Source organism: Anomaloglossus baeobatrachus, chromosome 3 (genome assembly GCF_048569485.1).
Source record: "Anomaloglossus baeobatrachus isolate aAnoBae1 chromosome 3, aAnoBae1.hap1, whole genome shotgun sequence".
NCBI classification, from domain to species: domain Eukaryota; kingdom Metazoa; phylum Chordata; class Amphibia; order Anura; family Aromobatidae; genus Anomaloglossus; species Anomaloglossus baeobatrachus.
The window spans coordinates 682,055,821-682,069,223 of NC_134355.1; the positions used below are offsets into that span (position 1 = coordinate 682,055,821).

The 13,403-nt window shown below is 47.2% G+C and overlaps 1 protein-coding gene across 2 annotated transcripts in view; it reads right to left on the reverse strand.

The window, feature by feature from the left end:
* Positions 1–6,829: 6,829 nt before the first annotated feature.
* Positions 6,830–13,403, reverse strand: part of LOC142297064 (lymphokine-activated killer T-cell-originated protein kinase-like) — a 16,837-nt gene continuing 10,263 nt past the window's right edge. For both annotated transcript variants that reach the window (XM_075341306.1, XM_075341304.1), the window contains exons 4-7: positions 8,214–8,383; positions 7,852–7,981; positions 7,391–7,567; positions 6,830–7,295 (exon numbers count right to left, since the gene is read on the reverse strand). In XM_075341306.1, the coding sequence (XP_075197421.1) occupies positions 7,129–7,295; positions 7,391–7,567; positions 7,852–7,981; positions 8,214–8,383 (644 nt within the window). In that variant the 3' untranslated portion in view covers positions 6,830–7,128. The remainder of the gene's footprint in view (positions 7,296–7,390; positions 7,568–7,851; positions 7,982–8,213; positions 8,384–13,403) is intronic.

Here is a 13,403-nt window from a genome sequence, read left to right on the forward strand (position 1 = left end):
GGTCAGTGGGTGCTCTCCTGTGGAGACACGGGGGTCAGTGGGTGCTCTCGTCCGCTGGCCCGGCCACCTTTAGAAAGACAGCGTGGCCCAGGGCTCATCCCAACTGAACGCCCGACCTCCTTACCCGTGGGCGGAACACTACTCAGACAACACAGGGTGAGGGAATCACAATATTAAGACTTTATTGGATCCCCAAAATATTAACGGCACATAACACATAACCAGCAAAACCACAAATGTAACAGGAAACAGAGTCTCACCCTTCCACTGCTCACCAGGGATTAGAATGTCCTTGCCTCAGAGCTTCCAGGGCTACTTACTCCAATCCAGCAGCACCCCGCTTTCGGCGGGCACCCACCAAGAATGGAATAACACCGGATTTAGGAAGCTGGCTGAGATCTGCAAAGTCTGTAGCCAGATGACTGGATTGTCTCAAGGTGGATTCCTTCCTTAGGTAGTCCTTTATATCTCAGCCGAATCCTTGCATTCGATGCTGAAATCCATATAGTGTTATAATCCAGGTTTGGTTATGGCTGGCCAATCAGATCCGCAGATCCTAGATTGGTAGCATGTAGCAAGAGTCTCTCTGAGAAATAGACAATCCTCCTTCTTATACCCCTGAGCTCTCCATTCAGACCATTGGGGTCTTCACGATTGGTGGAAAAGACTGTGCTCTTATTGGCTAGATTTCAAGCCATATTCAAGTATCCAGAGACAAGGGTGAGACAGGTAAGTTACATCACATCTAGCAATTCACTTAGTAATACAATGGTAAGTTCGCATAATTGATTTATCTGTGTGTCTGGCCTTCATTAGCCAAGGCAATTACATGAGTCAACAAGAGTCTTGTAAAAACAATGAGGGCTTATCCCCCGTCTATAAACAAACTATCTTCATGTCTGGCTGAATTTTAAGAAATTTAACCCCTGCTAAGTATTGACAGAGTCCAGGTCGTCACATCAACGATCAACGATTTTTGACGTTTTTGCGATTGTTGATCGTCGCTCCTTGGTGTCACATGCTGCGATGTCACTAACGGCGCCAGATATGTGTCACTAACGACGTGACCCTGACGATATATCATTAGCGCACCCTTTAGGTCACCCGTTCAGCCGTTGTCCTCGCTCCTTCGCTAATGCAGTTATGACCCCGGTGGGAGAAAGTCGTAATGGGGAAGGAACTAGCAGAGGTGAAGGAGCTGAGGGGCCAGGGAGGAAAAGCAGGAATAAAATGTCTGCCCAGCTGAGGTGTCTAGATAAGCACAGACAGGAGAGGCAGGTGGGTGAGCCCTGGGCAACTAATGAGACCTCTGTCCTGGAGGCCAGTCATGCTGCTGAGGCCCCGAGGGACAATGAGTTAGATGAGGAGGCCAGGAGGATCCACAGGGAGGAAAGTGCCACTTCCTCAGAATCCTCCCATTATGAAAGTATGGATGAGGATTATAGGTAGCTGCTACAGGGAAAGCGCAAGCGTGGCACCAGGAAGAAGAAAAACAAGTGACATGTAACATCTTCTCCTGCTCTGACCAAGGTACCTAAGGAAGGTAAAACCGACTCCCCTCTAGTGGGTCTCTCTAACCAGTTCCAAGCCCTTGAGGACATCTCTTCCTCTGAGGAGGAAGCAGAGGGTGAGGTTCCGGCCTCGGCGGTGCTTACAGGGGGTGTAGAGTCTCCTTTTCCTGGGGATGCAAGGTCCACAGGGGGAGGGACTGACCGAGTCCGGAGACGAGGACGATAAAGGAAGAAAGCATGTAGGAATGGATGTATCTGCGTCACTATAGAGGGGGAAGGATTCTTCCTCAGAGGCAGAAGATGGGAAGGGGAGTGGGAAAAAGAAAGCCGTCTAACTCAATCACCACTGACGGCGGTACCCACTCCGTTGACGCTGGCGTCCATTAATGTCGCCAGCATTAAGTCATACACGATTAGATTTGTGGCCTTTGATATTTTTTGAAGCTCACATTTTCTTTTTGCAGGAGACCAGGCTGCCAAACGTGGCAGAGGTGTTTAAAGCCAAAAGGGAGTGGAGACTCGGGCCATCTTATTGGTCTCTTGCAACCGAGCCGTATAGCGGAGTGGCGGTCCTTTTTACCGCATCGGTAGAATGCCGGCGGGTTATTGAATTAGAAATGGGGAGGTGCCTGATCTTAGATGTCCTCATGAAGGGACAGGAGCTCCAGCTCATTAATATCTATGGTCCCCAATCTAAGTGGGACCGGAAGTGTCTCTTTATGAGGATCAAGCCCTACCTTTTTACGAGTCGGCAGGTCGTCTTTGGAGGGGATTTTAACACTGTCACGAGACCCCGATACAGAGGAGGTGCCAGAGGCAAGCTGACATATTAGCGTCGCTCTTAATAGCATGGCTAGTGAGGCTTGCCTGGTGGATGTCCACATCCGGCACACCCCAGGCCACGAGGGGTTCACCTATCATAGAGCTAACTGTAGGTCCAGAATAGACAGTTTTTATTTAAAGGAGGAAGCCGTCTCTTCAGCAGTGTCTGTGTAGCGCCCCACGGGGCAGGTGTTTTAACCTACTCGTTGCTGGGTCGTGGTGCAGATTCTTCTGCATCGTCACGGGGTGGCCTGGCCCGCTTCCGTTGCCTCGAGGCGTACAGGAAGGAGGATTGGAGGGTGGCAGAGAGGATGGAGGTAATAGTCGGGGGTTTAAGAAAGTCTATTAGGATCGTGACGGCACCTGTGGTATGCGGCCAGGGATGGGGGGCCGTCGCTGAAGGGTCTCTTGACGGGGCAGATGTTAATTGCAGCCGGGATGGTGTCGCTCCCCACAGGCGGAGCGGGATTACCCCGGGAAGATGGCGGGGTTTTGGTAGTAGTCTCCGTTGGCGCCGCAGTGTTGAGCGTCGGCATCAGTTAAAGGAGGGGCAGAGGCCGGGGCTGCAGTTCCAAGTGTTTTTACTCACAAGTCCTTTTAAGCGCTGCCCGAGGTGTCGTTCTCTGCCACGATGGGCTCCAGCCGATCCTGTATCTGTCAGCGGTCACCGCCGGTGCCTGTGAAAGTTTAGTGAAGTGTCCCTCTGTAGCTATTCGGAACCCGGGCCGAGCCTCCTAGTCCAAGCCATGGGGCCACGAGGAGAGAGGAAACACTAACTCCAGTTGTCAGTGCTAGGTGTTGTCCCAAGCTGTGCCCAGGAAGGTTCTGTCTGAAGTGTGATGGTTGCTCTTACTTCTACCCCATGCGGTGCCTGCCCCCTGTGGTTGTCCATGCGACTGGGAAGTCCCATGCTTCGTGACGGCTGGCTCCCCTGCCTGGTTCAAAAGGCGCTTGCAGAAGGACTCATAAAACCAGATTAAAGGTCCCATGGATCTAGGGACTGACGATAGGGGGGAACCAAATGGGTTATCCCCTGAAGAAAGGTACGAATCTGAGCTCGAGCCGCTAGCTACTTCTGGAAAAAAAAACGAAAGTGCACAGACCTGTCCCTTGAGGGTACTGAGGGCTAGCCCAGAATCCAGTCCAGTTGCAAAAAGGTCAGGATGTTGGACAAGGAAAAGGTAAGCGGTGACTTTCAATTTTGTTCGCACCAAGAGAGAAACGATCTCCATGTTCTATGATAAATGCGAGCCGAGGAGGGCTTCTAGCATTCTTCATAGTGGAAATGAGCTGGGGAGGGAGACCGATCCTGACTATAATCAAGGATTGAACAGCAACACCGTCAAACGGAGCAGAGTGAAGTTCTGGTGGCAAATTGGACCCTGCAACAGACGATCTGGGCAGTCAGGAAGCCGCCAGGGAGTGTTGCCTAGTAGCTGGACAAGTTGCGAATACCAGGCCCTCCTGGGCCGATCTGGAGCTACTAGTATAACAGAGATTCCCTCTGCCTTGACCTTCTTGATCACCCTTAGGATGAGGGGAACCGAAGGAAATATGTAAGGGAGCCGAAACTGGGACCACTGCAGGACCAGGGCATCGGAGTCTATTTCCTGCAGGCTGCGGGAGCAGTCTATGAAGGGATGAACCTTGGCATTTTGACGAGATGCCATAAGATCCACGTCTGGAGGACCCTAGCTGTGGCAGATCTGCTGGACTATCTCGAAGAGGGACCACTCTCATGCTGCCAGACTTTGTCGGCTTAGGAAGTCCGCGGCCCAGTTTTCTACCCTTGGGATGTGAGCCACGGAGATGGTAGAGGCGTGCTTCTCTGCCCAACGAAGGATCTTGGTGACTTCTATCGCTGCTAAGCTGCATGTCCCTCCTTGATGATTTATGTATGCCACTGCAGTGGTGTCGTCGGATTGAATCCGAACCGGAAGTCCCGAGAGAAGCGGAAGGAACTCTTAAAGAGACCGAAATATTGCCCTTTCCTCCAGAATGTTGATCGGGAGGGAGCGTTTCGGGATAGACCCGTGACCCTGAACCGTGTGATAATGAAACTCTGCTCCCCAATCTATCAGGCTGGCGTCTGTCGTGACTATGTGCCAGTGAATCGAGAGGAAGAATCTCCCTTGGGACAGTGAGGAGTGATGGGTTCACCAGAGGAGGGAGTGAATCACTCTCTGGGAAAGAAGAACGGGGCGATCGAGGGACGCCATGTTCCTGTCCCACTCTGAAAGGAGAACCAGCTGAAGAGGAAAAAGGTAAAATTGAGCGAACGGGACGGCTTCCATTACTGCCACCATCTTCCCCAAAATCTTCATTTCGAACTGTAGAGGAAGGAGGCGCCTGCGCCGGAGTACCTGAATGCCCTGTCTCAGAGGTCCATATCTCTGCTGGTAGAAACACCCGGGCTCAAGGAGGTGTCTAGGACAACGCCCAAAAAGACAAGACGTTGAGATGGAAATAGAGACGACTTTTGGCAGTTGACAAGCCATCCCAACCTCGTGAGAGTGTTCAAGCAGATTTGAACACTCTCTGAGCAGGCAACAAATGACTGTTCCTATGAGGTATTCCAGGTAAGGGATGACTAAAATACCTCTGGGACGAAGCACGGTCATGACGGCCGCCATGACCTTGGTAAGGACTCGAGGTGCTGAGGCTAGGCCAAAGGGGAGAGTCGTAAATTGGGAAGTCCTCCCCAATTGTGAACCGAAGCAACCTCTGGTGAGCTTTGTAGATTGGAATGTGCAAGTAAGTATCTTGTATATCGATGGCGACCAAGAAGTCTACTGGTTCCATGGACGCAACCATGGATCTTAGAGATTCCATGCGAAAGGGGCGAGACCGTGGTGCTCTGTTTAGCCTCTTTGTAACGTTGTTCGGTGGGAACTGGTACGATGACACCTGCATCGCGAGTGCTGAGATAGCCTGAGACAAGGCCCGATTTTGGGCCATGTATTTGAGAATGCGTGATTGCACATAACGTCTCATAGGGAAAAAGATGAATTTGATTTTGTAACTAGTGGATACAAGTTCTCGAATCCTGGCGTCATCTAAGGAAAGACAGATGTCTTGGAAGAGGAGCAATCGATCTCCTATGGTGGTTGGGGGAGGCCTGGCGTAATGGTGAGAACAGGGCCCACCAGACTAGGCCTGCCTAGGACGGGAGAGCAAGGCCGTGTTTGTTTTAGAGGGTCCAGGCTTTTGCTCCGTGCGCTGGGAGGGTCACCAAGACTGTGCAGGTGGCTGAGAGGTAATGTTCTGAAAGGACCGAAAACGCCAGGGAAATCTATTGCGAGGAGCGCGCTTGGGACACCGTTGTGGTAGGTAGAGAGGTGTTCTTACCCCCTGTTGCACCCACAATGATTCTGTGAAGAGTTCGCCGAAAAGGTGAGACCCTTGAAAGGGTAAGGCCGGTTTCACATTTGCGTCGTTTTGACGGAAAAAGAATCCAGCACACATGCAGTAGAGTTCATATTTTTACAGTAGGAGCGCATCACCATGTGGACACATGCGGTAATGTATGAAGCACACAACCCGCATGGTGTCGCGCTGCCACTGTAAATAAGTGAACTGTACTGCATGGGTGCTCTTCTCCCACGATTACTCAGTTTGGCTGGACGGCCAGGTCTAGGAAAAGTTCTGGTGGTCCCAAACTTCTTCTATTTAAGGATTATGGAGGCCACTGTGCTCTTAGGAACCTTAAGTACTGCAGAAATTCTTTGTAACCTTGGCCAGATCTGTGCCTTGCCACAATTGTCTCTGAGCTCCTTGGGCAGTTCCTTTGACCTCATGATTCTCATTTGGTGTGATATGCAGTGTGAGCTGTGAGGTCTTATATAGACAGGACTTTATTTGGAAAGGCGCACACCTATCAGTTAACTTAAACACAGTTGGACTCCAATGAAGGAGCAGAACCATCTCAATAAGGATCACATGGAAATGGACAGCATGTGACTTATATATGAGTGTCTGAGCAAAGGGGCTGAATACTTATCACCATGTGATTTCAGTTTTTTCTGTTTAATAAATTTGCAAAAATTTCTACATTTCTGTTTTTTCTGTCAAGATGGGGGGGATGGGGTGCAGAGTGCACATTGAGGGGGAAAAAAAAATAAATAAATGAACTTTTTTGAATTTACCAAATGGCTGCAATGAAACAGTGAAAAATTTAAAGGGGTCTGAATACTTTCAGTACGCACTGTATCTGCTATAATACCGCCCCTATGTACAAGAATATAACTACTATAATACTGCCCCCTATATACAAGAATATAACTACTATAATACTGCCCCTATGTACAAGAATATAATTACTATAATACTGCCCCTATGTACAAGAATATAACTACTATAATACTGCTCCTATGTATAAGAATATAACTGCTATAATACTGCCCCATGTACTGCAGAGTCCTGGGCAGTGAGGGAAGCTTATGATCTCACAGAGTAGTATAATGATGGCGACACATTACTTTGTATAACAGTGCTGGACGTTTTATTATTAGGTGAATATATAAGAACATATAGAAACATGGATATAACAGACAACACAACATAAAAACAAGACCCCTTTACATCTCTACAAAACATGTATCGGAGGTGCAGTTCTCTCCCTCGCCTCTGGGGGCGCTGTCTCAATCTTTACTCTCATCCTCACTAAACGATCACTAAATATCGGCTTATTCTAACAATCTGACTTTCCTAATATAGCTCCTGAAAACTATGCAAAATGTGGCTGAAACACTGAAAACTGGGAGACTCTGGAGGTCTAGCGCAGCCTATAAAATACTCATTGGATGTTTTCCGCCTCTAGGGTCTCCACGATCAGGGCAGCAGAAGGCCTTTCTTTGGGGTCCTCACTTGAACACATTTTGAAGAGTTCAATGACCCGCTGGTAGGAGTCATCCAGCTCGTCCGCATTGAGGGGTGGCCGGGTCCCCAGGGCTTTCAAGTCGTCTGTGGACCAACAGAAGAAGGGATCAGAATGTGACCGAGATCGGACCTACACAGACACACTGTGTCCTACACAGCCGGGTCCTGACAACACCAACCTATTTTAACGCCTTCTGGTGACACTTTGACATGAGGGATGGATAGGGTCATCATCTCCCACAGAGTCAGACCAAAAGCGAAGATGTCTGACTTATCAGTGGTGACCCCGTAATTCGCCAAAGCTTCCTTGGAACTCCAAGACTTAGTACCGATGTAATAAACCTGTGGATCACTCACTGGAAGCAAGAAAGAGTTATAATGAAACACATGTGAAGACTAGTCTGACTGATAGAAAATATGGAGGAGACACCAACAGTGAAACAAAAGCATGAAGACTAGTCTGGTCACCAGAAAGTAAGGAAGAGGCACTAATAGTGAAACGGTGACTACATGGTAGGGGTGAAGTTGCTGGAGTGCTAAGAGTTAAGGAACCGGAGGAAAGTGTCACAATTTTTTCACGATTATAGGGATGGTGGTTCTTTGTCATGGAGGTCATTAGGAGGCCACGAGAGACACTCACGGATCATGTTCTCATCCAGTGGCCGCGACAACCCAACTTCGCAGATTTTGATGGACTCAAAGTCGCCCTTGATGACGACATTTTTGGATTTGATGTCGCCATGTAGGATCTTTTTATCGTTGTGCAGGTACTGGAAAGACACAGAAAATAAGAACACACCACAGGACGTAGAACACGAGTACAGGCTGGGACCAAAATATTCAGGAGGACACTCTTTGGCAAAACTGAATATGGGACAAGAAAACAGAGCACACGTGGTGCAACCTCCATAATGAAGCTCCACCGCAGACTGATGACCTAAGCAATGTAGCCCCTTTACTAACAGGGGTCGTATCCTGCGAGGGGTACATGTGACATTGTACCTTCAGCCCCCGAGCCATGCTCAGAGCCACCTTCAGAATGGTGTGTGCAGGAAACGGGCCCAGTTTCTTCTCGCTCCTCTCCTCTATCAGGTCGTTCAGGGACTTCTCGCCACCGTACTCCATGGCGAGGCAGAGGCTACCATCTTTTGTCTTGGTCAGGCCCCTGTAACCTAAAAGGGATAGGGCCGAGTGATACAACCGGTGAGCTCGACGTGTGCGAGGAGGAGATCACAGCAGACAGGTTTCATGATTTGGAGGTGGGATAACCCCCTTTGACCGGTTATATATCCGGCAGCGACACCCAAGACATCAGGAAAAAAAAAAAAAAAAAATAAAAAAAATTTGGCTCTTGGTAGGTCACCCCTGAGATACCGGTCAATCGCAACATATAAAAAAAAAAAAAAAAAAAAAAAAAAAAGTTAGAAAGCCAAACACCAGCCTCCTGGCACCAGGCTGTACCAGAGGTCGGGGCCCTAGGACGCCTCCACTGCTGGGTATAAACTAAAGCTCCGACAGAGGAAACAATGTGACAAAGAGGGATCCCACTGCTCCGCAGCCACAGTGCCGGATCACCGGGGATCCCCCATCAGCCAGTCACCATGTCAGCAAGATCTCTGCCCCATCATCTCCAAATTACAGACACTGTCCACTCACCAACAAGTCCATGAATGAAGTCCAGCTCCAGCAGAGAAGTACCTTATTTTGCTTTCTTTATTATTTTTCTTTAGCCCATATTGCGGCACATTACAGTCGGGACAAAGTCATGACCGACGCATCTCAAGTGACAAAGCACTCTTAATCATGATGGCGTTAACCATGTACACCGTGTGCAGAATTATTAGGCAAGTTGTATTTTAAAGGATTTTTTTTTTTTTTTTTATTATCGATCAACAACTGTTCTCAATCAACCTAAAAGACTCAAATATCAAAGCTTAATATTTTTGGCAGTTGGAGGTTTGGTTTTTTTTTTTTATTTAGATTTGGCCATCTTAGGAGGATTCTGTTTGTGCAGATTATTACTGTGCAGAATTATTAGACAACTTAAAAGGAACCGGCCATCAGAAATTTGGCTTTCAACCTAAATGTTTCCCCCTCTGCAGCTCGTGGGCTGCATTCTAGTAAGGTTTCTATACTTTGTGCCCACTTTTAAAATCAACATAAATACTTTATAAAACTGTACCTTTCGGTTTGAAAATCTTGTAAATCATCCATGTGATGCAATCACAGCGCCGCCCATACTCTTGTGCCTGCGACCACGTCACTAGGTGTCCCAGCGTGCACGGGACCTCGGGCGCAGTGGGCGGCGTTCTGAGGGATGATTTGGAGCATGGGGACGGCGTAAGATACAGCAACGGACGCCACACGACCCGCCCCCATGGATAATTTACAAGATTTTCAAACCGAAAAAGGTACAGTTTTATAAAGTATTTATTTTGGTTTAAAAGGGGGCACAAAAAGTATAGAAACCTTACTAGAATGCAGCCCAGGAGCTGCAGAGGGGGAAACATTTAGGTTGAAAGCCAAATTTCTGATGACAGGTACCCTTTAATAAAGACTAAATCTATTCCCCTCTCACTTGTTTATTTTCCCCAGGTAAACCAATATAACTGCACAAAATTTAGAAATAAACATTTCTGACATGCAAAAACAAAACCCCCCCCAAAAAAAAAAAAAAAAAAAAAAAAAAAAAAAAAAAAAAAAAAAAAAAAAGAGTGCCCAATATCGCCCCCTTTCTTTCTGATGACTCAGCAGCCGACCATCCATAGATTCTGTCATTGCTTGATCTGTTTACGATCAACATTGCACTGTTTCCAGAATGGTGGACTGTTTTCCCTCCCTGTAGATCTCACCTTTTATGAGGGACCACAGGTTCTCTATAGGGTTCAGATCAGGTTAACAAGGGGGCCATGTCATTATTTGTTCATCTTTTAGACCTTTACTGGCCAGCCACGCTGTGGAGTAGATGGACGCATGTGATGGAGCATTGTCCTGCATGAAAATACGTAATTACTTACCGGTAATGTGTGTTTTCCGAACCCATGACGGCACCACGAGAGAGAGGATCCGCCCATCCAGGACAGGAAACCTTCAGGTTTAAAAGGGGCGGTCCTCTCTCCGCTTCAGTTTGATTACAGAGCATGAGAGGAGGAGACGACGACGACGACGACAACAACAACAACTTAGTAGAAGGCCACCACCAGCAAAATTGTGGAAGAAGAAAGAAAGGAAGGTGAACCAACCAACAATCCCCAGTGCAGGGTGGGAATATAAGGGTGCCGTCATGGGTTCGGAAAAAAACACATTACCGGTAAGTAATTACGTATTTTTCCCTCACCCTATGACGGCACCACGAGAGAATAACAGCGAAAGAAAAATTAGGGAGGGACCACAGCCTGTAGAACACTCCTCCCAAAAGGTGAGGTCGGAGAAGGAAAGATCCAACCTATAATGTTTATAAAAGGTCGAGTGAGAGGACCATGTTGTAGCTTTACAAATTTGAGCAATGGAAACATCCGCCCGTTCTGCCCAAGATGATGCTACAGCCCGCGTGGAATGTGCCTTCAGACCCACCGGAACAGCAGCACCCCTAGCCGTGTAAGCTAACTCAATGGCGTCCCTAATCCACCTGGCCAGCGTGGATTTGGAACACTTAACCCCCTTTTCCAGGACAGGAAACCAAACTGAAGCGGCGAGAGGACCGCCCCTTTTTAACCTGAAGGTTTCCTGTCCTGGATGGGCGGATCCCCTCTCTCGTGGTGCAGTCATAGGGTGAGGGAAAAATCATGTTTTTCTTGAAAGATACCGACTTCTTCCTGTACCACTGCTTGAAGAAGTTGTCTTCCAGAAACTGGCAGTAGGTCTGGGAGTTGAGCTTTACTCCATCCTCAACCTGAAAAGGTCCCACAAGTTGATCTTTGATGATCCCAGCCCATACCAGTCCCCACCTCCACCTTGCTGGCGTCTGAGTCGGAGTGGAGCTCTCTGCCCTTTACTGATCCAGCCTCTAGCCCATCAAGAGTCATTCTCATGTCATAAGTCCAGAAAACCTTTGAAAAATCAGTCTCAACGTCTTATCTTCTGTTTTTTGTTCAGAGGTGGTGGTTTTCAGCCTTCCTTACCTTGGCCATGTCCCTGAGTATGGCACACCTTGTGCTTTTTGATACTCCAGTAACGTTGCGGCTCTGAAATAGGGACAAACTGGAGGCAAATGGCATCTTGGCAGCTTCACGCTTGATTTTCCTCAATTCATGGGCAGTTATTTTGCGCCTTTTTTGCACAGCGCTTCTTGCGACCCCCGTTGGCTATTTGCCATGAAACGCTTGATTGTTCGGTGATCGCGCTTCAAAAGGTTTGGCAATTTCAAGACTGCTGCATCCCTCTACAAGACATCTCACAATATGGACTTTTCAGAGCCCGTCCAATCTCTCTTCTGACCCATTTTGTCAAAGGAAAAGAAGTTGCCTAATAATTGCGCACCCCTTATATAGGGTGTTGATGTCATTACACCGCACCCCTCCTCATTACAGAGGTGCACATCACCTGATTTACTTAATTGGTAGTTGGCTCTCAGCCTATACAGCTTTGAGTAGGACGACATGTATAAAAAGCATCATGTGATCAAAATACTCATTTGCCTAGTTCTGCACACGGTGTAGGAACACACATAGATAGATATCTCTCATGTATCTATCTTTTGCAACAAAGAATTAACCCGTTAACTACCGCGGGCGGTAAAATTACGTCCTAGCGGCCATAGGGTTAATTGGCGCACATCTCAGCTTATTTATACAGCTGACATGTGCATGCTAGGCACGAGTGGAATGGTTATCCACCCATGCAGTTTAACCAGGGATGTGGAGTTGGAGTCTGTATAAAATGGACCGACTCCAGCTCCTAAAATATATAATAAATTGGGTCCAGCGTGCAATGCAGAATGTCCTGTATATTTTTTTTCATAGGAATTTGGGAAAGTTATGAAATGTCCTATAAATGGCTGTTCTATTCCTGATCTAAGGCTACATTCACACACAGCGCTTTTGCTGCGTTTTTTGAGGATACGTTTTTCAGCTGCAAAAGCAGATCAGCTTTTCAGAAAACTGCATCACCTGGAAGGTTTTTGAGCTCATAAATAATGCTTTCAATAAGAAAGATTAGAAAAATGCCACAAACTGACTGCTCATTCTTTGTGAGGATCCGTTTTTGAACCGAAAAACGGATCCTCACAAAACAATGCTTCAAGCATAAGTACAATTAAACTGATGAATGAGAGGAACGAACAACAGCTAGAAGTAAATTCAGGATTCAGTATGTGTGAGATGGAGCCGCAGCGCTGTTCATGTAACTGAGGAACAAGCAGATATTACAACAGAAGGACAGCAAAAGGATACTTTAGGATTAGATGATCTTGTTTCCTATTCATCACATGCGCTGTGTTGTGCACACGCTGCAGCTGGCAATAAGAGAGTCTGCAAGAGGGACATGCTGGAAATCTGATTGGAAAAATGAGGAAATTGGTTATTGCCGCCAGAACCCCTAAAATTGATTCCATCTTGAAGATACGTGCTGGGAACGGGGCAAATGTTGATCAAGCCACTCGGTGGGGCAGCACTTATTTATCGATTGAGCAATTGCTTGAACTAAAACGGTTTCTTATAGATATGGTGAACCCTCAGGTAACCCTAAATGAAGGGCAATGGACACAGGTGGCTGAATTGAAGGAATTTCTTAAAATCACCCATTTACCGTGACTAAAAAAAAAAATTACAAGCAGAGGATTTAACTCCTGGCATTTTCATAAGGGAGTGGAAGAACTTGCTGTTTTGCCTGTCCCAAAGGGGAGGTTTAATTGCAGATGGCATTTCTGCTACAATAAAACTGAGGGAGACACACAGCTATTGGAAAATAAAATTCTTCTGGCAGCTGTTTATGTCGACCCAAGTCATCATATACTGCTTGATGATCAACAGCTTACTAAAGGAAAAGAAGCTCTGACTGAGGTAGCAGTTAGGGCTGCTTCTCACTTGCGAGTTTCTCGCAGTAGAGCAATGCGAGAAAAACCTCGCATTGGAATCGGACACATGTTAGTGAATGATTCAGCTCTCATCTGCGATTTTTTTCTCAGTCCAAATCGGAGGGTAAAAAAAAAAAAAAAAAAATCTCAGCATCCTGCTTTTTTGCAAGTTTCTCGCA